The sequence below is a fragment of the Colletes latitarsis genome, chromosome 9 (genome assembly GCF_051014445.1).
Source record: "Colletes latitarsis isolate SP2378_abdomen chromosome 9, iyColLati1, whole genome shotgun sequence".
Taxonomy (NCBI): domain Eukaryota; kingdom Metazoa; phylum Arthropoda; class Insecta; order Hymenoptera; family Colletidae; genus Colletes; species Colletes latitarsis.
In genome coordinates, this window is record NC_135142.1 from 27,654,648 (window position 1) to 27,678,863 (window position 24,216).

At 42.0% G+C, this 24,216-nt stretch overlaps 3 protein-coding genes and 1 long non-coding RNA gene across 8 annotated transcripts; 2 read left to right on the forward strand and 2 right to left on the reverse strand.

Annotated features, from left to right (window-relative positions):
- Positions 1-17: 17 nt before the first annotated feature.
- Positions 18-1,927, reverse strand: LOC143345531 (nucleolar protein 9). Its single transcript, XM_076772764.1, has one exon. It carries the CDS (start codon positions 1,922-1,924, stop codon positions 122-124), a length of 1,803 nt encoding a protein of 600 aa, XP_076628879.1. The 5' UTR covers positions 1,925-1,927; the 3' UTR covers positions 18-121.
- Positions 1,928-3,097: 1,170 nt separating this feature from the next.
- On the reverse strand, positions 3,098-17,206 carry LOC143345533 (anaphase-promoting complex subunit 11-like). 5 transcript variants are annotated; one of them, XM_076772772.1, is made up of 4 exons: positions 11,021-12,145; positions 10,295-10,465; positions 5,879-6,119; positions 3,098-3,382 (listed from the first exon to the last, which is right to left on the reverse strand). In XM_076772772.1, exons 3-4 carry the CDS (start codon positions 6,098-6,100, stop codon positions 3,098-3,100), a joined length of 507 nt encoding a protein of 168 aa, XP_076628887.1. In that variant the 5' UTR covers positions 6,101-6,119; positions 10,295-10,465; positions 11,021-12,145. The 5 variants fall into 5 exon arrangements, with proteins under 5 accessions (XP_076628887.1, XP_076628886.1, XP_076628885.1 ...); XM_076772773.1 differs by lacking the exons at positions 3,098-3,382; positions 10,295-10,465; positions 11,021-12,145 and adding exons at positions 15,494-15,658; positions 16,628-16,747; positions 16,931-17,206 and having other exon boundaries at positions 5,980-6,119; XM_076772774.1 differs by lacking the exons at positions 3,098-3,382; positions 5,879-6,119; positions 11,021-12,145 and adding exons at positions 15,494-15,658; positions 16,628-16,747; positions 16,931-17,195 and having other exon boundaries at positions 10,301-10,465.
- Positions 17,207-17,640: 434 nt separating this feature from the next.
- Mnn1 (menin 1) lies at positions 17,641-21,522 on the forward strand. The gene is made up of 4 exons (XM_076772903.1): positions 17,641-18,491; positions 18,615-18,925; positions 19,006-19,145; positions 19,220-21,522. The coding sequence occupies exons 1-4, from the start codon at positions 17,927-17,929 to the stop codon at positions 20,022-20,024; spliced, it is 1,821 nt and encodes a 606-aa protein (XP_076629018.1). The 5' UTR covers positions 17,641-17,926; the 3' UTR covers positions 20,025-21,522.
- A 59-nt stretch (positions 21,523-21,581) lies between these two features.
- On the forward strand, positions 21,582-23,309 carry LOC143345728 (uncharacterized). The gene is made up of 2 exons (XR_013080302.1): positions 21,582-22,515; positions 22,556-23,309. It is a non-coding gene; the product is annotated as an uncharacterized LOC143345728 (long non-coding RNA).
- Positions 23,310-24,216: the final 907 nt, after the last annotated feature.

Sequence of the window (24,216 nt, forward strand, 5' to 3'; positions counted from 1 at the left end):
CGTAAATAGTTTCTTTTCACCTTTACATTTTATTTTACATGTGTGCAGATTGCAGATTTCTAAAATTTATTTAATATAAATACAATAATGTAAAAAAATCAAAAATGATTGCGAGATGTAATCATTTTTTCGGCTCGGTCGAGTCACCTATTATATTTGCAAACAGAGCTCTCGTCTTTTCTTCCTTTCCGAGCGCTTCCGTCCAGTCCTTCTTATTCCTTGCAAATAGAGGAACGTTAAATTTATTATATATAATTAGTCCCGATTTCGTGGAACGCAAAGATTCTCCAACTGCAGCTAATTCTTCCATGATTAAAATTCTTTGATTAATGCGCGCCCACTGCCACATCCTTTCTAAACTTCTGGAACCGTGTGTACTTGTAGCTAATTGTGCCCAGCATCCTTTCATCTTCTTTGCAAGCTTCTCCCTACTTTTCTCACCTATGTACTTACTATCCATAAAAGCATCCGCGATGCGACTACCTTTTGGATCGCCAAACAAACTCAATAGTTCCTCCTTGTCTGTCTCCAACAAGGAATTAACAATCTTTATTGGCTTATTAAACTTGAGAATAGCTTGTACCATTAAGCTTCCATGTAAGTTGACAATGAATTTCGAATTGTCTTGTTTTCTAATATCTTCTAACTGTTCCTGTGTTTTCAAAGTTGCTATGCACATCACGATCAGATGCTGCTTTTCATTTGCTTCGCAATTAAATAATTTCAAAAGTGCACTTACGAATGCACCCTGCTTTATTTGCAGTCTCAAACAAGCGTTTCCCAAGCTAGCCAGAACTCCTGTGTAACCCTTCTCAAGAATGTCGGAAACACTGGTAAGAATTTCTTCAAATATTTTCTCAAAATCTTCTTTTACAGCACAGTGATCTAGCAGCCTCTGCACACTGAAGTTTGTACTTTGTGTCAGGGACAATTCTTTCAAATTACCCAAAAAATATTGTTCGTAAATTTTGTATAGAGATTTAGGTTCTGCTACTGCTAGACAAGCCTCCAACAATCTAATGGAACATTCTGCTTCAAAAATGTTCGACATTTGTTGGTTTTCTCTAGGTTTAAAACATTCGTTGGTAATTTTTTTAACATATGTTTCTGTTGTCTCAGGATGTATATCTTTCAAAGAATACAAAATACTTTGCAACAATCCGGACGTAAGTTCGTCTTGACCGAATTCAAGAAACTGAGGCCATTTGTGAAATCTGTTGCAAATTTGCAATAACAAGTCTTTATATTCTTGTATTACCGGTCGTCTAGCGGCAAATAACGATTTCTTTTTCTCGTTATGATCACGCTTGTCGATCAATCCTCCGAGACATTCGAACACAGTTCTCAAAAGATGATTCGCGTATGTATCGAACACGAATTCTTCTATGTTATTCGTAAAGTATTTACTTAGTCTCAACACAATATCGTTATAAGCCTTTATTTCGGATTCCTTAATCTCTATACTAGCATCCGCATTTTGTTCGGTGGATGGTTTCTCAGATGCATCTCTATTTCCCCTGTCCGCGCAAGTCGTTACGATTGTTTGCAAAACGTGGCTAGCAAATCTATCACTACTGAGTGGTCGAAAAGAGGAGCCAAAAGCGTCGACCAACCTCTGTATCGTTTCCAAATTCGCATATTTTAAAAACGAATCCAATATCCTGGATCCGATTTGATTTTGAGCATACTCGATCTCGTGACCAATAGTTTGCTCGTACACGTTATTTACAAATATTAATTTTTCCTCCGACGTGGGAAAATCGCGTTTCATTAATTCCAAGATACGTACCATGTACTGGTAAGTGTCAGAATCAACATGAGACCCATGGTTCCTTTGCCTTGCGAATTTCTTCGCCATTTGTATTTGAGAACGTTTTTTCTTTCGTTTCTTACCTCTTTCGTCGCCGCCGTTTTCGTTAGCCATTGTTTAAAGTAAACTTCTGATGAATAAACGTACGAACGCCAGAAGTATCGCAACGAACATAACCTTCTTACGCGACACGTGAGGGTTTCAGTATTGCATCGCCATCTGCGTGAAAGAAATGAAACTATTATCGATTATCTCGAACGTTTAAAAATAAATTAATAAACATAATTCGTATCTGTTATTAAAAACATGGATGAAACAACTTGAAAACGAACGAACGCATAAAATGGCATTTACTTTAAAACGAAATAGGAACAGGCATCCTAACGTATGCGTAAAGTAAACGTTACTTTCCATTTTGCGTTTAAATTACATCTCGTTTATTTGTACCTTACGATTCTTTCCTTTATTTTACACACTCGAATTAATCTACATAAATCTTCGTATGTCATACCGTAATTCGTATCAGCACGTTTATTCGTATTTCAACAAGAAAGAAAACTCTGCAATGGACGTAATAATAGTGGAAAAACGTGGAAGAGAGAATGACTTCCGAATTGCAATTCTTTGGAACTCACTAGCCGTTTGTCGCGTCACAGGCTCGGCTCGGATCTTTTGCAACCGTCTTTCAACAAATAATCACGGGAAAGTCTTAATTCGCACAAACGGATATCTACTATAGTTAATTAAAGGCCCCTTCGACTGCTATCACAAATAGAGAAAAGAGCACACGTCGAACTAAAGTAGCTCTCATCGAGGACAATAAATTTCTTCCTTATCTAGTATGAGTTATATATATATATAGAGGATCGTTGTTTCTTTCTGGATTGACATTGACAGTTTCCTGGATCTACGAACAGTAGTAAATCCCTTAAACATCTGGTGTAGCGCTCGTTTCGCGTGAATTCACGCTGAACCACTTGATTGATCATAAAACGCATTCCCAAACAAATAAAATTTGCGATGTCTCTGTGCATTGAAATCCGTTACAGGTACCTTCGAACACCAATAAGTTCTTCACTCGGACTTTTCGATAACGGTGACGTCGACTCGTTCGTTGCCGAATCGTTTACTTCAATTTATACTAATCAAGTTCAATTTTACCTAAATTTTCGTCAACAGTTCGTTCACCTGCTATAATGCGTAAAACTGTACGACGGCGTGGCAAAGTTTTGGAATGCAGACGTTTCAGAATGCGAATATTTTCTTCTTCAACGACACGACGCGACGTCAAACGGCCCCGTACTCCTCGCTGGACGGTGACTCGTCGCTGGGTGGTGGCCGAGGTGGTCTGGGAGGTCTGGGGGGTCTGTGATGATGCACAACAGGAGCTGGCCTCCTCGGAGGCGGCGGAGGATGAGTACCGTAGGAGGTGTCGTCCCCCTCCTCGCTACTAGGTGAAGGTGACGGTGCTCTGTCTTCTTGTTCTTGCAACAGCTGTCGAAACTCTTGAATGGACTCGTTCAGGGACCAAAGTTGGGAGAGCAGTGACAGATCCAGTTGTCGAAGTCCAAACTGCAAAACAATGGTTAAGAAAAATGATCCTCTACGGTACTTGAGCGACTGTATCGATAATTTCCAAACTTTTTGGAAGGTAGGTAGTTTGATTAACTTAGAATCAAATTGTATTTAGATTTTTGGCGAAGAATCATCGGTTGGATTATTATTTGTTGCTCGAACGAGCATCGCACAATGTATGCTCCATCCGACCAGACACGTTCACTTTTACCAAACGGTTGCCAAGGTAAATACTGTTTCGTGATTTACGAACTGAAACGACGTATTTCCAAGCAAGTAGCGACTCACCGGTCGTGGGAATGAAGGAAGAGGGAGTTAGATAGGAGGCGCAAAATGAGAATGGAAATGAGAGGTGTCGGCGTGCTGAGAAGGAAGGTGAAGAAGACGAAGAGGAAAGACCAGGTGGAGGTAGAAGGAACGAAGGTGAAAGAGAGCGGTCACAAAAAGGTGGCGAAGGAGGGGAGTCACGCCTGAGGGAATGCAGCGTGGGAGCGGCTGTGCCAGTTCGCTTCGTGTCTGGATTGACTATTAAACTATTAGCCTAACTTCCAGCCAAACTATATGTTTCTGACGCCGATTAATATTCCACGCATCCCATATCCAATATTCCATTTACGTATGTACATAATTGTTCCTATAAAACGCGTACCAGTGAAAATATGCAAATCCATTGACACTATTTCTACCGCGATTTTATGCATACCTATTTCGACCAAAAGGTGTCTGAGTTTGGATGCAAATAACTGTAGAAATAATAGCTAAAAAATGAAAATAATTTTATAAAATAAAAAAAAAAAAATATTGTTCTCGTTCCTTATTATGTATTAAATTCAAGGACGTTCGTTTCTCGGTTACTTTAAATACTGTAACGCAAAGTTGATTACGATTGAGAATGAATATTCATAATTTCGCAATGCTATGGCAAGAGAATATCGTTACAAGGTTGATAAATGTCATGAGTCAATGTCAGTCATGTTAGTTTACTTTATACAGAGTAATTCGTCTTCCAAGATGATACAAGATACTCCGACAATTTTTAAACACCGAGATTAATGTATTAATAGAAACAGATGTTTAAGTTCTACGCATTCTTCTGCGTGAAAAATGGTCTTTCGCGTCCCACTTGGATTGTAAGGCGCTCCCTGGTTTGGAAAACACTGGTTTAAACTGTATGACATTTTGTTCCCAGCCGTGGAGAAGAAAAGCAAGGATCCGACATAACGGACAAAATGGTACGAGCGTTCATTTTACGGGAGGAGAGTGTCTTCTTTGTCGTTCCTTCCGCGTATTATCCCACGCTACGAATACATATTCATCGTGATCTGCAGTTTACCCACGCACTAACGTGGCCCCAAGGTAACGGATCAGATTGACGGAACTAAAACGAGAAAATTGTGGAGAAGGAAAGATAGAAGACGAAACGACGACATGCATACGAGAAATTTCGATTTTACGAAGAAAGAATCACGACCATGGTTACGGCTATACCTATAAAATTGCATGAATTTAATCTTTAACCCTCGTACAACACTTTGCGACTCTGAGGACATGTATCAATGTATACAAAATCACTTATCAGTGACGATTTCTCACACCAGGAAGGATACGCTTGGAAGACTATTTTTATTAAAAATTACATTTCAATTTGTACCTCGTTATCAATGTTCATCCATGATCTAATATATAATCTTGTCAGAAACGAAAAATAATTTTAATTAAAACGGAGTTAAAACGACTAGATTTCTATTAAGATACGATTACTGATACTCGAATCATCTTGTTCTGCCATTTATAGAAACTCGTAAATCGGTGGAATTTTCCTGTCAGCTGGTAAATACGGTTTACACGATGCGGATGACTAACGGTGTCTACTACAGCCACGACTTCCGCGACGGAATATTTATACCCTATTGGTATTTCAAATTTCGAATTTTATACAAAGTCGTAAATGTTGATCATAGAAGGAACGTCGTCTGCAGCGTTAATATTTAAACTCTAATTTTTAACCATGATTTCTAATTTACATATCGTGGTCACTGATTTATTTACAATCCCCATAAAGTATGCGTTAACCGTGAGTTAATTAAAGCTCTATCCCACACAATTTAAACAGTACAGCGTCTAAGAGATAATGTATAGGCGCAGCATTGCAGAGTTAACACATCACGCGTCGTTCTTCTTATGGCCGACCGACGTTCACGACTTTCAATATCATCAGTGCGGAGGAACAAAAAACCGTTCGTTTTTACAGATTTCAGATTGCATCCGTGGTAGTTTACATTTCTTTTTAGACGTTAGACGCAGCGCCCGGACGATCGAAAGCGTTTTACGTAACATAAAGAGAAAATTGTTGTTTCCACCGCGCGTGATCGTGTCGCAATGCGCTAGCTGCTGGATTCCGAAGAAAATGTAATCGTTTTCTAATATCGACCAAACGATTCAGGATCGGGCAACAACGAAGGGACAGCGAGCTAACAATGTTTCGACAATCACCATTTCTCTCCTGAGTATAGCCAGCTGAGTATCCAGTGTGGTGAGCTGTCTGGCAGGTGGCGATGGCCTGGACGATGATTGGATCGAAGTTTTACCGCCTCTTTGAGTTTTGCTGGAGGATCTAGTGGGCGGTGGCGGTGGCTCGCAACCCTCGCGTCCACCGCTCAAATTGAATCCGCTCAAACTCCTCGGCAACGGTGGCAAACCTTGTAAGGAAGACATCGCGATCCTCTCTTGTAAACTGCAAACAAACGATTTACATTCCAACTACACGATTTGCTGATTCCTTTCTCAATCTTTTCAAAGTCGAGTCACAGACAAATTCTCTGGAATCGTTACTTTATTATTAGATACATAGCTATTAGGGAAACACTGAGGATCCGCATCTGTTCTATTCCACCTTTGGTTATTCGTTTAAAAAAAATACCGTTTTACTCACGGCTCTATTGTTTTTCGTTTTGTCGATTCCCGAGACCTTGGCCTAAGGCCAAGAGTCGAGGAATCGTACGCCGATTTCCCGCTAATAATCCAACAATGGCGTCGATGCTCGGTTAGTTTTCCTCGACGATGCATCTCAGATCCGCGATAAAAGAAGCAAGTCTATAAACCAGCCGACGATTTTTTCGCGTCAAAGGCACTTTTCTCGCACGAACGACAAACGAAGTAGGTTAGGAGGTAAGATAAATTAAAACCGCGACGATACCGATACACAACGCGGCAAAAGAAAATTATTAAACGCATCCGGTATCCCACATTTCTTTTTAGTCTTTCGTGTGTGCTTTGACACGTAATTAAATCGTTACGGCAGAAACGTACGGGCGCGTCGAATGCATCGTGTAACTCGAGAAAGTCGGTACATCGAACCGCCGGATCGTTACATTCAGACATCAATCTCGTAATAGGTTTACAACCAACCGCGAAGTTCGCCACCAGCGGTATCACGGCTCTTTGATAATTAATGCATTAACACCGACGCGTTCTGTTGACCTACGAAACATTATATCGACCATTTAACACCGCCGCGCGACCGTTGCTCGGAGCACACCGCGAATGAAATAGATCCGCCGCGAATCGATGGCACTTTGGTTTCAGAATTTTTTGGAAGGAACATTTAATAAAAAAAAACTCAGAGAAAAAATTGTCTTGACCTGTATGTGGGTCAGCGAAGAGTCAACGTATTGCACAATCGATTACCTGTCAATTGGGAATCATATTTAATCCTACCATTTCTCCGCGTTGTTGTCATGTTTTCTGAAGTTACGGGCATTTATTAAACATTATTGCTTCACGAGGCAACAAAGTTTTGCGTAACAAAGCGTTGCGTTCGAAATTCGTTAGCCTTGTCTTTTTCGCTCTCGATTTTAATTTTCTTGCGATCCCCATTTGGGCGGTGGATAGATCCGACGATAACAAATGCTCACGTTTTATACTGTCTAGCGATACTTACATCTAGATCACTAACGATAACGCGTACAAAGATAAAATGATCGCATCACCTATCAATACTAGAGCAAATAGTGGATATCGACATTATCTAGAACATGTAGAATAACGGAAACGAAACAAGTGTACGCTTTGGAAAACAAACTTGATAAAAGATCGTCAGGCGTAATGTAAAGGGTAATGACGTATTACCTCAGGAAATTAAGATCACCGACTTTCTCGTTTTCGCAGTGATCGAGTCCGTTGACTCGATCGCCGTCGACGGGGTCTCCGTCGTCCCCGGACAACGTGATCTGCGTGGACGAATAGTGAACACCGGCGTCCAACCAGTCTTGCCGATGAATGTTGTCGTTCTCGTTCTCGATCGCGTTCTGGTTGTCCTCGTCGTCGTTCGATGCGGCTTTACGCTCTGGTTCGTCCATAACGACCACCATGGCACGGTCAACGCTCGAAACGAACTTGCCGTTTTCATTCATGCTCGATTCCTCCGCGGTTCTCTTCTCCCGATTTTTCGACAAGCACGATCTCTGAGCGGGCGTCGGTCGACCCTCGATCCTCCTCCCTTTCTCGACACCCTTATCCGTGGAATGCAATCTCGACAGTTTCGAGTCCACGGTTGGCGCCAGGTCGCCGAACGACACGTTCAACCTGGGGTGAACCAAAGGTTTCGCCGTTGACTCGCTCCTCGTCTCCGCGGACGCGTCGTCTTTGCCATTCTCGTCGTTGCACGGCGCGGCGAGAGATCGATGACCCGAATTGACGTTCTGTTCTTTGGATTCCCGAGCGTTTCCTGAAACCTCGAGCTTCCGGGAACCCCCGTCTTCCGCGGGATTCTCGCGACTACGCGTTGTCTGACCGTGGGCCACGCTCTCCTGCGCCGACGACGACGAGGAACATTTCTCGCTCGATTCCGCGGAATTTTCTCGTTGTTCCTGGTCGACGCCGCGTTGGTGCCGCCTTTCCCGCGGATTTCCACGACGATCGTCCTCGTCTTCGTTCCTTTCACTCGCGTTTCGAGCGGCTCTGCGATCCCTGTCGACGACCCGAGCATGCTCGACGGTTTCGTTGCCGGTCTCTTTGCCCGACGACGACTCTTTGATCGACTCGTAGACGACCGTACGACCGCCGGGAACCGGCGGTGGCACCTGTTGCTGATTCGGCGGTTCCTGATCGGACCTCCAAGGTTTGGTGTTGGGCGGCGGTGGAGCCTGCCTAGTCGGACAGGGCGGCCTTGGGGATCTTTTAAGGGCCTCCGCGACCACCTGCCTGCTCGGTCGCGGTGGCACAGGCGGTGGGTGAGGTCTCTGCGTCGCTGCCAACTGCATTTTTATCTCGAGCGACAGTCCTCTCACGCGTACTCGTCCCGCGTTACGGACATGGCTCGTTTTTCTTTTTTTCCTTTATCTAAAACGCGATTCGTATCGGGGTCATACGCGATAAGAGGGATCGATAGTCATCTTTCCGTTCTCGTTCCACCCGCGGCGAACATTTCGCGCCTCTTCTCTGCCCTCGCCGACTACTATTTCAGCGGCGGACGATTCATCGGTTGAGTCAGAGCCTAAAACGAAGCGTTTTTGCGCGCACTTGGTCGACGCTGCTGCAACGCTATCGGCTGTTCCGCGTATCTAGCGTTTATCCGCGTTACGCGATCTGCCAGACCTTTAGTCGGGCTGGAAAAATAAACGCGTAACGAGCGACGATAGGCGTATCCCTCGCGGTATCTTTCAACAACACCGACATGGATTCACAAAAATTACCACTGGTCCGTTTCACGATGGACACTCGGTGAACGGTCGTCGAGGCACGATTTTTTCCAGGTTTTTCGGACGCTCGGCGAACGAGAATAACGCGCACAGAATGTTGTCGCTACGCCAGGCACGTTAGAATCGACGAGGACCTCGTTGAAACTCGTAGCTGCGGTATCCTCGATCCGTTGCCTTCTATCCTCTATCCTCGTTTCCCTTTCCACTTGGCCAGGGTCCCACTGGTCGACCGCGGTAGCGTGTCCTCCTAGTTTCTCTCTCTGTTGCCCGCTGAACGGACCGCCGCGAACTGACTTCGCGATCCCACAAACATCCTTCGCGTTCGAGGGACCACGTGACTGGCTCGAGCTCGAGTTCTCGGGGCATCAGGTAGGCAGCAGACGTGGTAACGTCGAGCCTTTGTGCCTACCTCCGCGACCACTGTACGTGTGCACGATTCCATGCGATTGTGTGAGGGAGCGAGAGGACGGCGAGTAGGTGGGACGGGGACGGACGAGATAGAGTGGTTGGATAGCGGAGAGAGGCCAACCTAACGATCACGAGAGAGACAGAGAGAGAACGAAACGACGAAACGCGCCGCTCGAGCGGAAGAGAGAAAACTAGCGTACACCTATTGCGGAGGGAAGATGATTGTGCGTAGCGAGGCGGGCTGAACGGAGATGGACAAATTTTATCCTCGATAATGAATAATGGATACGCGCCGAGACTTGTTCGACGAATAAACAGTGTTTGGTACATTAACTTATACAATATAGAAAATTCTAAATTTCTTACGACTTAACATTCTTACGTTTTAATATTTTTACAACGTTGAATATATACATATACAAAAGGTACGAATTTGACGGATATTAAAACGAGTGGGTCAGAGACGGACGAGATAGAGTGGTATGGATAACGGGAGAGGCCAACGATACGAGCGAGATAGAGAGTCCGAGTGAACGAACGAGGAAACGCAGGGCGAAGCAGAAAAGAGAAAACTAGCGTACACCTTTCCGGAGGGAAGACGATCGTTGCTAGATCACTGTTCGGACGATAAATATTCGAAGGGTACAAACGATACAAGACATCCCGCGTAAATGTCCCTTTTCAGGCACTTTCTATAAACCGAGGAAAAACGAAAGTTTTCCATCAGCCACGCGCCGCAACGTTCGAAATTTCTAGAAAACAATTTTTCCATCGAGGTCGCATTTTTTTTAAATGGCACTACCTGTTTGTGACCTCGCCATGTAGCTGACGTCAAGACCAGTTAAACGACCTTGAAACGACCTTGAATTTAGAAACGTGGAATCAACGAACGGAGACGTTTCCGTGGAAAATTACTTTGTTTGGATTCAAGCTCCTCCGGGCATGTTTTCCACTACGGATTTCTATTTTCTGACTGAAACAAAAAGGATCAAACAGCAATTAAACTTGAGATCGCAGTAGATTTCTTCGTATCTAATGTAATAGAATAACATACGATTGTTTCAAATTCAATTCGTGTAATGTTACTAGAGTTGGAAAGATTGTTGACAATTTTGTGCCTGGGTTTCCGAAGGTTTAACAGAATTTCTGACACTCGTAGCGAACCGAACCTTTCGTCGCACATCCAATTCGATTCGAACACACCTCGAGCGTATCAAGCCTGTCGCTAATCGCGAGCGAGTAGGGAGACTAATGTGTGTGCACACGCCGTGTGTCAGTGAGTGTATGGGGTAGAAAGAGACACGAGGTAAAAGTGGGGAGAGCAAAGAGTATAAAAAGCAGGACGAGAGTGATCGAAGTGGTGTGCGTACGCGATTACGTGCATGGAGCGAGAGAGACGGAAGACGAGGCGCGTATATAGCGAGTGAATGAGAATAATGATGCAAGCGAGAGAGGATGAGTAAGCTGTAGAGAGTGGAACGGACCGATGGAAATGTTAACTCGACGGAAAGGGGAAAGAAGGACTTACCGTGAATAGCGTGGAGCACTGTATGGTACTTTGGTGCTTATGGTACTTTACGATTCGTGACACTCGCTGGAAAAGGAGTGAAAATACACGGCCCGTTTCTTCGCCGATTGTCAAAGGTCGAAGGAAATTGGCAGGAACAAATCTGTGGATATTGCGAGTATATGGAGAAAAATAAGTCTGGATAGGATAGGGATAAAAAATCTTGACTTACGCGGTTTCCAATGATCTAAAAACAAATTTTCGACCTTGTAGGAGAGATCACAGGTATTGGTCTGGCAGTTGATGCGTTTACAAATACGACGATGTGGCTGATGTCGAAACTTACGAATCTATCATTATCAATGGTGTCACGCTGAAAATATTCGAAGGAGTTGTTACATGAAAACATAGTCTTTTGATACTGGATGAGATACGTACCTAAGAAAATCTACTGCAGCAAATCTTGCAATATAGTGTAATTATATTCACTGCACTTGAGTCAAATATACAGGTTGACATTGTTTTTACCGATTTCAACGAGGCTTTCGTCAAGGTGGACCACTCAATTTTAATTCAAAAGCTTGCCACCATAGGTTGCATTGGGAATATGTTTTGTTGATCAATACAGAGTATTCGAATCCAATGAGTATCTGACGTACAGGAGCATCTCGTTTAAAAGGAGAGATTACAGTTCTAACTCATGATGTGATTGAACTAATGTCTGGGTTTTGTTGATGGTCCCAAATAATCGTACTTTTTCGTGGAGATACCGTATGTGTGCAGTGCTGTATATCGTGGCCGGGATCGTCGTGATATCGCGTGAGAGAGTAACCCATGGAGGGACCAAGACGCGGAAGAAAAAGGAGAAAGAGCTTGTCGGTAGAAACGAGAAGGAGAAAAAGGGAAGGGACCCATTAGGTCTCCTTGCTTCGTTCAGCGCGAACTGCTTCGCGAAGGTCCGTTCTCTGCTCGAACCCGCGCACACCACCTAGAACCCCACTTGACCCGCATTATTTTCTTTAACACACATAATATTTATCAGGAAGGTTCGATTATACAATATCCGTGGATTTTCTGTACGATCATTCCAATCGAAAACAAAAAAAAAACTGGCAACTTTGTTGCAGAACCTCTGCAATATACAGGATGTTCGACCACCCCTGGGAAAAATTTTAATGGAAAATTCTAGAGGCCAAAATAAGACGAAAATCAAGAATATCAATTTCTTAACTGAGGCTTCGTTAAATAGTTATTAACAATTAAATTCAAAAATTTCAAATCGTTCTGGAAAAATTATTTTCGGTTGCGAGGGTTCATTACAATCATTTTTGGTTATTACACATATCCTCGAAATTCTACGCATTTTTGAGAAAAAAATTCGAGAAGGTGTGAAATTTTTCGACGAAATTAAAATATTTCAAATCGTTCTGGAAAAAATATTACTAGCTGTGGGGGTCAATTACAATAATTTTTGGTGAATAGACATACACCCGAAATCCTACCCATTTTCTAGAAAAAAATTCGAGAAGGTGTGAAATTTTTCGACGAAATTAAAATATTTCAAATCGTTCTGAAAAAAATATTATTAGCTGTGGGGGTCAATTACAATAATTTTTGGTGAATAGACATACACCCGAAATCCTACCCATTTTCTAGAAAAAAATTCGAGAAGGTGTGAAATTTTTCGACGAAATTAAAATATTTCAAATCGTTCTGAAAAAAATATTATTAGCTGTGGGGGCCAATTACAATAATTTTTGGTGAATAGACATACACCCGAAATCCTACCCACTTTCTAGAAAAAAATTCGAGAAGGTGTGAAATTTTTCGACGAAATTAAAATATTTCAAATCGTTCTGAAAAAAATATTGTTAGCTGTGGGGGTCAATTACAATCATTTTTGGTGAATAGACATACCCCGAAATCCTGCGCATTTTCGAGAAAAAAATTCAGAACGGGCGGAACTTTAAACGTTAATAACTTTTTAAGGAAGCCTCCATCAACAAATTGATATTCTTGATTTTCGTCTTATTTTGGCCTGTATAGTCTACCATTAAAATTTTTCCAGGGGTGGCCGAACACCCTGTATAAAAGAATTTTTCATCAACACTGTTTGTCTGCTTTTTATTTACCAGCCCCGACCATCTATCTCCTTTTAAATTCTAACATTCTGTACTTTTGATATGTAGTTCCCAAGAATGACAATTATAATTACAGCTTTTCCTTCGCAGGGCTAGTAATTAAGAATTTAATACTAATTTTTCAAATATGCTTGGAATTACTCCAACCTACCCTACCGTAATTGCGTTCATTGTCTACCATAACGTTTCCCTAACTGTGTTCCATGCGATGTGAACGAGTATTCTATGAAAGCTTATAATTACTTATTCTATTTTTTTCTAAATAATAATTTACGTTGTTCTGAAATGTATTTGTAACTTTTCTAAATGAGTATCTAAATCTTCACTAAGGAAACGTTTGGTCCCTCCAGTGTCGAATTATACTGAATCGCGTTGCGTGTATAAATGTTTTCCATACAATTGTTACATCTAACCGTACGAATCACCTTTGCTGCAATTACATATTCTTTTCTCTTTTTTCAGTAAGAGTATACTCGCGGTGCTTAAGCGATATCATAACATGGATACGTATAAATTATCACGGTTCACCGATGGAACACGATTATCCGCGTACATTTAAATTTCGTTCACACTCTATTTCCCGACGTAGACAAGAGCTACTCGTTCTACTTTCACCCTAATTCTTCCGTACGGAGCGCGGATTAACATCTTTGCATTGTGGTATGTCGAGGGGAACGAATTCCTAATTTCCTTGTCGCTAATGTATACGTGTTATGAAAAAAATCTCCTTCCACTTTGATACGAAACGATATTTCGCGTGTACAGTGCGATTCTAGAATATGAATCAAGCTGTAACTTTTACTGAAGAGGAGATGCAATTATTTTTGGAGCACTCTTGCTTCGAATCGATCCTTCTCATCATTCTGAATATAAGCATTAACGTACAACCACTGAAAACATACCATTACACAAAATTAATATATTACAATAAAATAATCAAATACCTACAAATAGAATATTTTTTAAGAACTCAATTTTTACGTTGAAATTGTATTCGTCGTACTAGATCACGTAACACTGGTTATCGTGATGATATTATATGGAGTGTTAGGTAAACAATGCAATCTGTAAACAGATTTCATTCAGTTTATAATAGAATTACATCTGGAGTACTCTCGTTTTCCAGATTTTGCTAATTAACCGTGTTAGATCAAATCGGATTAAAATATATTACAAGTATTACTAATAATGGGAAAGTTGATATGTTCAGTGCAGTAGACATGGGTAGAATACTATAGAGATGTATCGTATATCTTGATCAGGTACAATCATCATTGTTGGGGCTTATTTTAAAGGTAAACTGACTTTTTACCTCTTGTTCATTTCATTGTATTATCAAAACATTCGACAATATTTCTCTGATAGGGACAGTAGTATTTTTATAAAATTTAATTCGCTGTATTTCGTACCGAGATCGTGGCAGACAGACGCTAGGGGAACCGTTCCGTTCTGCTGCGTAGCGGACGGAATTCGATTGCGTTAAATAACATCTTCCACGGTGTAGGAAGTTTATTCGTTGAAAACGCCGGGAAGTGTGAATCGTACGGCGTTGAGGAACGCATTCTCCGACGGGTTTCGTTCACGGTATCGTGCCTCGCGTGATTAGCAAAACTCGTCCGAGGAAAACTGTTACGTAATCGCGCGATGAGAGAATCACGTTGCCGCGTCAAGTCACATCGTTTGCGTTCGCGATCCGCTACAAATTGCCAGCAATCGCACGTCCCGATACAGTTTCGTCGCGCCTTGCAATTTCACCGAGCCGTTCTTCGGTACACTCGCGCGCACCTGTGCATCTGCATAGTGGCCTAGTTGCATGGGATCAGTGCATTTATGGAGATTCAACGAGATTGCTCGACGACTCTAGAAAGCCGATAATTCTATTTTTCGTTCCTCGCACCTATCCTGTACCGCCGCCGGGGTTCTTAGGTCTCTAAAAGTAACATCAAACACATCGTATTGCAAATTAATGTACGACACGCGTGAAGATTGATCGTAAACTTTCGTCTTCTTACCGAGGGAAGATCGACAGCCAGTGTCGTTCGAAACGTGTTTCGTAAACGACACCGAAGTCGTACGACTGATTCAGGGATAACCGGTAAACAGTTGGGAAGAATGGGGTGCGCGCGAGCACACCGATGCATTCGTCCTTTTGTTATTTCTCTGATGGAGTTGGAACAGCTTAACCTACTGAGAATCGAGGGTGCAAAAAAGCGCGTGGACAGAAAGGACGCGACCTTGCGCATCGCCGGTGCAAACAATGAGAGAACCGACCGAAACTCCCACCGAAACGACGAGAGCTACATAGATTCGAACGAATTACAATCGCTGCACGCAGCGTAGAATGCAAGCGTACCTTGATTATTCGTTGCGTGCTGACACCTGCGGGACCATCGAGAAACCAGCTACTCCTTGAACTTCCATTCCTGACGACACATCGGACATTGATGACTGGTTTGTTGGGAGTGCAGCCACTTCATGATGCAGTGTATATGGAAGCAATGCGAACATTGACCCCAAACTGGAACAGCATCGAATCGTGGATTTTACGAGAGAATCGGTTCTGATCGTTTCGGTTAGCCAACGCGCACGCACACCGTGCGATTTGTTTAACGACTGACAACCGGCGTTTGCAAGCGTTTACATTGACACGCGCGAGTACGCGCGCGTGAGAACACGGTTGTGTCGTGTGCGAGGGATCCGTTTCGTTCAGGACACCGATCGATATTTACCCCCGCAACTGCGCAGACTTTACCGCGGCATTTTATGAATAATCCCACTGGTTTTACCGGCACACAGTAGGCCAAACGACCATTAAGTAAATTAGAAAAAAATATAAGTAAAATAGTATAGTTATATAATGTACTAGTTGAATAAGTACATCACAGTCTTTCGTCTTGTTTTAATCGGAATTATGTAACGAATGTGTTAAAAAAATCTGCATGAAAAAGGAATTAAAAATAAAGAAAAGCTTCGCTACTGCATAAATACTGTCTCATGTATATTCAATGCCGTATCACATTACACTACTCCGGATACATGACCACGGTCCTTATCATTATGCCACCGTATATCGAATACTCTGATAAACTGCCAGCAATGCACACGCTAGTTTACTCATTCGTCCATTTTATATGAATAAAATGGCGCACTATAATGAAACTCGTACTTCGAATCGAAAGTACGAAGCATACGTAACTGATACCGACTTTTAACAGAATTTTTGTAGACTGTTGATCTGATTTCTTTCAGATCGTTGTTTTCTTTGTTTAAAGGCAATAAAGAAGAGTTAATAGATGCATGTCAACGTTTGAAACATGCATACATACAATAACCAGACGATCCCGCGATATCGCGGGGTTGGCGGTTAAACGATAGGTTGCAAATTCCACAGTAATACGGGACAGGCGTACAATTTGTTAAGAATCGGATAAAATAATTTAGAAAATATCGATAGAACGAGTAAGATAGGCTTTAAAATGTTACGTACCCAACGGACAATCGTCTCCAGGAATTTTGCAATCCGGACAACTAGCATCAAAAGGCATTCTGCATATACCACAATTGTCATCGTTCGCAATCCAACGCCAGGTAGCGACACCGGTCCAACCTATACAAAATTTTATGTACGTTACTCAACTTATAAATGTAACAAATTCATATTTTAAACGTACGCATTGAAATGTAAAAAACATATAACGTCTAAAACTCTTTTCGTCTTTCAATGCATCGTATAATAAACGTAGACAACGTACGAAGTAACCGAATGTTGCAAATTTGATCTCCTACTAACCTTTTATCGTGACTTTCATTCTGTATTCGTTACAGCGAAGTAGGGTATAACGCACAATGTTGGATATGTTCACGTTTCGAGAGATTTACACTAATTCTTTCGAAATTGTAGAAAAATGAATGTTTTCGAGTTGAAAAAAAAGACAACGCGAGATCGAAACGTCTAACTGACTACGATTCGCAACTGCAATCGTTGCGCCATCTTACAGCCTTAACTTGACCCATGGCCTAGTGACAAAATTTGGGGCGTTTCTAATCGATTCGAATCTATTTCGAAGAAAACCTGGAAAAATACCACACCATGAAAAATTAGAGCTAGATAGACATAATATTTCGGTCATAATATGCTTTCTATTGTCTTTTTCTATACAAATGACTTACTACTAGACACAAGGCATCGAACTGTGATGTGTTGCGATCAAGAAAATGGCGGGAACTGATTTTAGTACTTCTAGTGCGAGAAATACCCTGTACAAAAACGAATAACTGCAATCTTTCAGATTTTCTTGAATACTGTACGTCAAACAGTTAACAACAACAAAAAACTATACACTTATTTTATCTAGAAGAATTCCTGAATTCCTGTATAGGAATAATCAGATCCATGCTTTGCAGAGAAGCTTCTGGAACGTAAAACGCACGTATGGAGAACTGTTGCACCACATTACGTCAGAATTATCGTTCGCAGAGAAACCCACCTTGTCGCTTTGTCGTATAGAACGTACGAACGCAAAACTCAATGGAAACGGTCCTAGTGGCGGCGCGCCGCTGGCTGATACGCGGTTGTGGTGCGTTTTGTGGTGCGGAAATGTGAGAGTTTCGCGTCGAGAACGAGAAAATCGACACCGACTAGCGTGCGTCGTTAGTCAAGGAGGAGGAAACCGAACGGATCGCTCGAATTCGCCAAAGGTTTCTGTCAAGATAAACACGAAATAGGATGACACTCGTGGTTTGAACGAAGATCTCGATCTCGTGCGTGCAGCCTGCCAGTTGCGACATGGCGGGTTTTCGAGACGAGGATAAGGCTCTGTTCCCTATACAGAGCATCTCCTCCATCGTGCAGATTTTCCAGAACCAGCTGGAAAACAGCTCGGAGCCGGATCTGGCTTTGCTCTCGATTCTCGTCGGCGCGGTTGAGAATTCCCTAACCTGCAATCGAACATTTGCGTCGCAGGAAGCCACTGTTTACGACGAGCCGAAATTGCCGGCAGTCGAGTTTCACATCGCGGAGGCACTTTACACCAAGTTCCACGCTGTGATCAAGGGAGCGGTCGATCTCACGGTTTACGACACCAAATACGCGACTAGAGAACTCGTAAAAAAGGTCTCAGACGTGATATGGAATTCTCTCACTAGAAGCTACTATAAAGATCGCGCGCATTTGCAAAGCCTCTATAGCTACCTCACAGCGAATAAACTGGATTGTTTCGGGGTGGCCTTCGCCGTGGTCGCCGGTTGTCAGGTGTTGGGATTTAAAGATGTGCATCTTGCTATGTCTGAGGACCATGCCTGGGTGGTTTATGGAGAGGATGGAACAGAAACAGCAGAGGTTACATGGCATGGTAGGTAATTCCCTTGGTACACAGCAACTAAAACAATAATTCCAGACCAATGTATGGGTAAATGATGTTTTTACTCTTGTAAATTGACGGAACAAATAAGAAAAAGAAATTATGCGTTATTAGGAAAGGGAAACGAAGATAAACGTGGACAACCGGTTGAGCCTGGTGTGGCTTCAAGATCGTGGTTGTACGTGAATGGACAGGCTGTTGTATGCTCCAGGGCTATGGAAGTTGCTACCATAGTATCGGCTATTAATCCTAGTTTAAGCGCTACTGCTGATGCAGCAGAAGTGGCACTGCTTCAGCAGGAACTATTATGGTTGTTATACGATTTGGGTCATCTGGCAAAATATCCTATGGCTCTGGGTAATCTGGGAGATCTCGAGGAGGCTGCGCCTACTCCAGGTAGACCTCCAGCCATAGACCTGTTTCAGGTACGTTTGCAAACACTTAACGTCTAAACGTCGTGCCGTTGCACGTATCGGCATTTTGTTACGCGATTTCATCTTTCCAGGAAGCCATACGAACAGCGAGAAAGTATTACGGGAATGCCCACGTATATCCTTATACCTATCAAGGCGGTTATTTGTACAGACACGGGCTGCACGCCAACGCGTTGTCGTCGTGGGCAGACGCGGCAGACGTTTTAAGAAAGTAAGTAGACCGACGGGAAACGAAACAGCTGTTATCGTAATTCATCTATTTATTCCGATACTAACGCACAACAGGTACGACTATTCGAGGGACGACGGAGAAATATATAAGGAACTGTTGGAAATAGCAAACGAGTTGATACCGCACACAGTGCGAGCGGACGAACGTCTGTTACGACAACCGCGATGTTTCGCGTACCTGTTGAGGTTTTACGATGGAATATGCCAGTGGGAAGAGGGCGCGAATACACCGGTACTGCATATAGGATGGGCTCGACCTTTGGTGAACACCATCTCAAAGTTCGACGCCGGTATTCGCGCTCAGGTCATTATAGAGTGTTACGACGTGGAGGCGAAACAAGAGGAGGAGAGGGCGCAGAAGAGGGAGACCAGCCCGGAAGAGACATTAAACAACAACAACAACAATTATTGTAAGACGAAGGAGAGGGGCAACACGGCACGCGATTTGATCAAAAGCTTAGAGTCGAAAGTACCTTCTAATCCAGCGCCGATGCATCCTAGTATTCAAGCCTTGACCGCGGCGTGCAGCGAGAAAATACTTAACAGAGATTACCTCTTGCAAGGTGGTGGAGAACCGTTCGTCGCTCCGCCGGACGACGCTCTGCCGCCTGCACCTTCCACTTCTCAGGAGAACCTTGATCCCGAGGTAGAGACTGATTCCGAGAACGAGAGGCCAAGGATAACGTTGTACAGTCAGAAGATGAAGGGTCTGAAAGACCTGTTGCTGGCCGAAAAGCTGAACACGCACGCGATCTCGTTGCAGCTAACCGCGCAGAGTCAGGTACAAATCGGTAAGAAGTCGCGCGGCAGCGACGACGTTGGAGTCAGTCAGCGTCCAAAGAGGACGCGTCGGGAATAGTATAAGACCATTGATCGCCGTTTCGGTATCGTGAAGTATTGAAACAGTGCCACTAGATTTATTTCTATCGGTGGCGCGTACGCGAACGTATGGAATGGTTTCCATATATCGTTAGAATCTCAGTCTTCGCTCACGGTTTCTTTCTGTTCGAGTGAATTCCCCGATCCAAGCTTCTACGCGCCAGCGATCGCGGGAAGCTGGGCGATGGTGATGAATTTTGTGCCGTTTCGTTTTGAACCCCCCGTGTCCCGCGCGTGTCGTTCTTCGCGACGATTCGATCGATCGATCGTTACGCGAATCATCGCGAAACACGTTTGCGCGGAACCGCGGGACGCGTCGTCGTTTAGATACAGGAACGGGCAAAATGTATTTAAAACAAAAATATTCGAACGACGAATACCTCGTCCACTTGTATTCTGTTCCGTAGTCAAATGCTTGGAAGTATTCGTGAATTTTATTCGGTAGCCGATGCACGGACTACTTTTATTCGACCTCGTCGTCGAATACAGAATACGCAGGGTATTTTATAACTGCTGAATTTTATATTTAATGGCTGAATCAGGGCAAAAATATTTTATTCGGTTTTAATATCCGGTATATTTTAATCGAGACAAGTACGCAGAGAGGCGTACGACGACGTTTGCTCTTTAAATTTTGTATATATTTACAAATTTAATTTATTTATTTATTCGGACGAAATTTATAAATTTATAAACTCTATCGGTTTTACATTGGTTTATAAATTTACTAATTTCATTTATTTATTTCATTATTAGTTTTTGAAAACGAAAATCATTAACGTAAATCTATTTCTTTAATTATAAGTAGTTCGTAAATATTTATAAAAGATGATGAATTTATCTGAAATTTACAAAATATTGATTAAAAAAAATGCGTACATTTACAAATCGTTCATAAATAATTTAATTTGTAAATATCTTAAAAATTACTAGAGATTATACGTTTCTATATAATTTCTATAGTATCTAAGTTTCTAAAAGAGTATCTAAAAGATGTATTTTATTTTAAATTTATTTATTCGTTTACAAAAAAAACACTCGAGAGCAAACAGTATGCTAATAATATACGGACACTACCTGAAATATCATGTGAATTCCTTACTAATCAGACACCGAATACGTCGAATGGAATTCACACGAGTATTTAATACTCGACAGCAGAAACGAATAGAAAATGCAAACGTTGATGTTTGATCACCACAGAATACAATGCGTCAGGTTGTTCGTCACTCTAAGTACTGGAATGAATACATTCGGTATTTTAGATGTATTTCATTTATAAAATCATTCGAACGTGCCCGTCCCTGTTTAGATATAGGTAAAATAGATACGAACAAGTTTGTAGAAAAGTACAAAAAAGTTTTCTCGGTTTTAAGTTAAACGTCGAAATCGTGAGTGCTTGCGTTTACGTATTTTCACGACGAAGATACATTTGCGTGTAAATGTCTTCTTTCTTCCACAGTGTGTAGAGCTGTGAATTATTGGGATGGGGGGGAGGGGGGTTGGGATGGGTTGGGGGTTAATGAAAGAGAAGAGACGACGATGAATCGAACAATGTACCTAATCTATAATCTTCGCGGGGGAGAGAGAAAGAGAGAGAAAAAAAGAGAGAAAGAGAGAAAGAGAGAGCAGGTTTTTTTCAGCACAGTTATTTATTCTGCGAGTAACGACGATTATCGACGAATCGATCAATATCGATCGCGTCCTTTATCCTATTTCTAATCTCTTGTTGCACTCTTATTTATTGACCCACGTGTTTTTTATTGAGCTGTCGCACTACGAATAATTACGATTGACAATGTTGTCGTTAATGTTTTTTACACGGTAGTTGAACCTTTTTGTTAGAATTACGCTTTTTATGATCTAGTAAGGGGAGACCACACATTCCACTCCGTATGTGGTGCAAACTAATTAAGTTTTTACCTAAGGTATTTTAAGCATAAAATGCTCGCTTATTTTTATAAACTATTTATTTTCAGAGTAATTATAAGTAATCTATTTCTAGGACTCATTCTTTCGCTACTTTATAGATAGATTATCGGAAAACGAACCGTAGGACAGTCCACCAAAATGGTAGTATACCCCCTCCCACGCAGTCTTTGACAAGTTTTTCGTCTATCGTGTGTCACAGTATGGGAACGAGAATGCGTTTAGAGCTGGCTAAAATTCAGTCGCGAGAAATGGAAAATTACAAAGTTGTACCGTTTGCGTACCCAAGTTCCTCGATGTTTTTTGCTGCGCGGGCTTCGTGTAACAAAGTACGTACAAAATAAAATAGTTTCTTCCCTTTTCCGTGTTACGTGTATCGCGGGGTTGCGTTACTCGTTCGAATCCAAGCCAGAGGACTGTCGCTGATCCATTTATATACATATATCCGTTCGCAAAAGCTTCTCGCGCGTTCGTTTGCGACTTGTCTTTTAATCTATTTTTTTTTTTTCTCACCCGGTGACAGTATTTCACGAAATTTGTCGGTACGACGCGAGTTTTAATCGATCGTTCGCCGTGGGTAAGAAAACGGGCTTATTCTAATCGGGCGCTGTACCTTCTTTCGTGCCGTTTTGTTTCTTAAAAAGGGGTCCGCCTGGTTTATATTACTCTTGCGTACTTTCGCGAACAAGATATACCAATCATGTACGTAAATAGCGGCATCCAACGTCGATGCCGTAGAGAAAATTATCCGACAATGTTTAGACGGGTTGTTGTATAGAGTATGTTGTTGACAGGAATGAATATTAAGAAAAAAAAAGAAAAAAAAAATAATGGTCCGAGCTGATCGACGATCACTTGATAATGAAGGGCGCTATCTTACTGTGATGCTGAATATATACTATATATAAATATATATATATAAAATTATATATATATATATAATTATACAATTAATAATCGTAGCGAATAACGACACGGCACGGCGTTGTTTCGCGCCGATGCCCGATTATAATTAATTAAACGACTATAGAAATAAAAGAAAACAACAAAAAAAAAAAAAGATAGGAAGAAACGGGAGAACAATGAGTATGGAAAATCGGAGGAAAAAGGGAAACGTGTGACGAAAAAGAGAACAAGAAAAAAATAATAATGGAAATAGTCCGTCAGCCCGTGGTCGTACGCATATCATGACCGGTATTCTATTCGAGAATTTTTCCGCAGAAAATGTCGCGTCTTTCTTGCTCTGTTGGATGATATGTGGCACGTTACGGAGTCCGCGGTCAATTCGTTCCGCAGATATCGGTCTCGTCGCGTTTAATCGAACGTTAACGACGGGACGGAATCGCGAGAGAGGAGAGAAAAAAAAAGGAAAAAAATGAAAAGGAGGGTAACGTGCACGCGTTACGAGTATACGTAGTCCTCGCACGCTCGTACAGGTACGAGGAGAGCTGACCTTCAACCGTACCCGGAAATATATTTTCCAAACAGGAACGCAATTTCGTGACTTCTTTATCTTTTTCATTTTATTCTCAATTATTGTGAAATGTTTCTGTATCTTTCCTGATGGATGGGAAAAGAACAACAAACGAGGACCTGTTAGGGGTTGAAAATTATATCGTAATCTCCGAGAAGTCTCCAATTAAAAATCGTTTATAAAAAAAAAAAATTGGAAAACTACAGTCACTGTTACCAGTGTCCAACTCTGTCACTTTCAGCCCCGGACTCCTTCACTTTTGTCGTAATTTTTTTTTTTTTTCACACGCCGTATTCAGTATTTTCTTTCATTCTTTCCTTAACAGCTAAAGATAAAGGAGCGTTTTAAAGACTACAGGGATTATTATGCATAATAATAGGAATAGTAGGAAAAGAAATGGTGCAACAGAACAGTATTTTTGTATTAGCTATGGGGCGCAGAGGTGTGTACTCTCCGATATTAATTATTATTCGTAATATTCGAGCGTTTAGGGATCAAAAAATTCGCGATATCCGTTTCGGTGTCACGACTACGATCATCGTGCGTGCTCGAATGCAAAGAAACGAAACGGAAACCAGAATCATCCGCGAAACGTTGGTTTTGTGAACTCTTGGTTGTCCAGACGCGATCCAACGCAATTACGAGAGAATTCGGGAAAGCTGTGCAGAAACGCAGGAATAGAATCGATATTAATTGGGGGAAAATGGTCGAACAAGTGTTCGATGCAGGGATTGGCAAAATCTTGAGAAGCCATTGCAATTGCAGAATA

What these genes read in the sequence shown, in the direction of transcription:
- Mnn1 (XM_076772903.1), top strand. Translation starts at nt 17,927, where the DNA reads ATGGCGGGTTTTCGAGACGAGGATAAGGCTCTGTTCCCTATACAGAGC. An exon ending in AGCAGAGGTTACATGGCATG is followed by an intron (nt 18,492 to 18,614) that starts GTAGGTAATTCC and finishes ATGCGTTATTAG; the next exon opens with GAAAGGGAAACGAAGATAAA. An exon ending in GCGGCAGACGTTTTAAGAAA is followed by an intron (nt 19,146 to 19,219) that starts GTAAGTAGACCG and finishes AACGCACAACAG; the next exon opens with GTACGACTATTCGAGGGACG.
- LOC143345531 (XM_076772764.1), bottom strand. Translation starts at nt 1,924, where the DNA reads ATGGCTAACGAAAACGGCGGCGACGAAAGAGGTAAGAAACGAAAGAAA.
- LOC143345533 (XM_076772770.1), bottom strand. Translation starts at nt 8,646, where the DNA reads ATGCAGTTGGCAGCGACGCAGAGACCTCACCCACCGCCTGTGCCACCG. An exon ending in GGTGATCTTAATTTCCTGAG is followed by an intron (nt 6,120 to 7,513) that starts GTAATACGTCAT and finishes GTTTGTTTGCAG; the next exon opens with TTTACAAGAGAGGATCGCGA. An exon ending in CTATACTCAGGAGAGAAATG is followed by an intron (nt 3,383 to 5,878) that starts GTGATTGTCGAA and finishes ATTGTTTTGCAG; the next exon opens with TTTGGACTTCGACAACTGGA.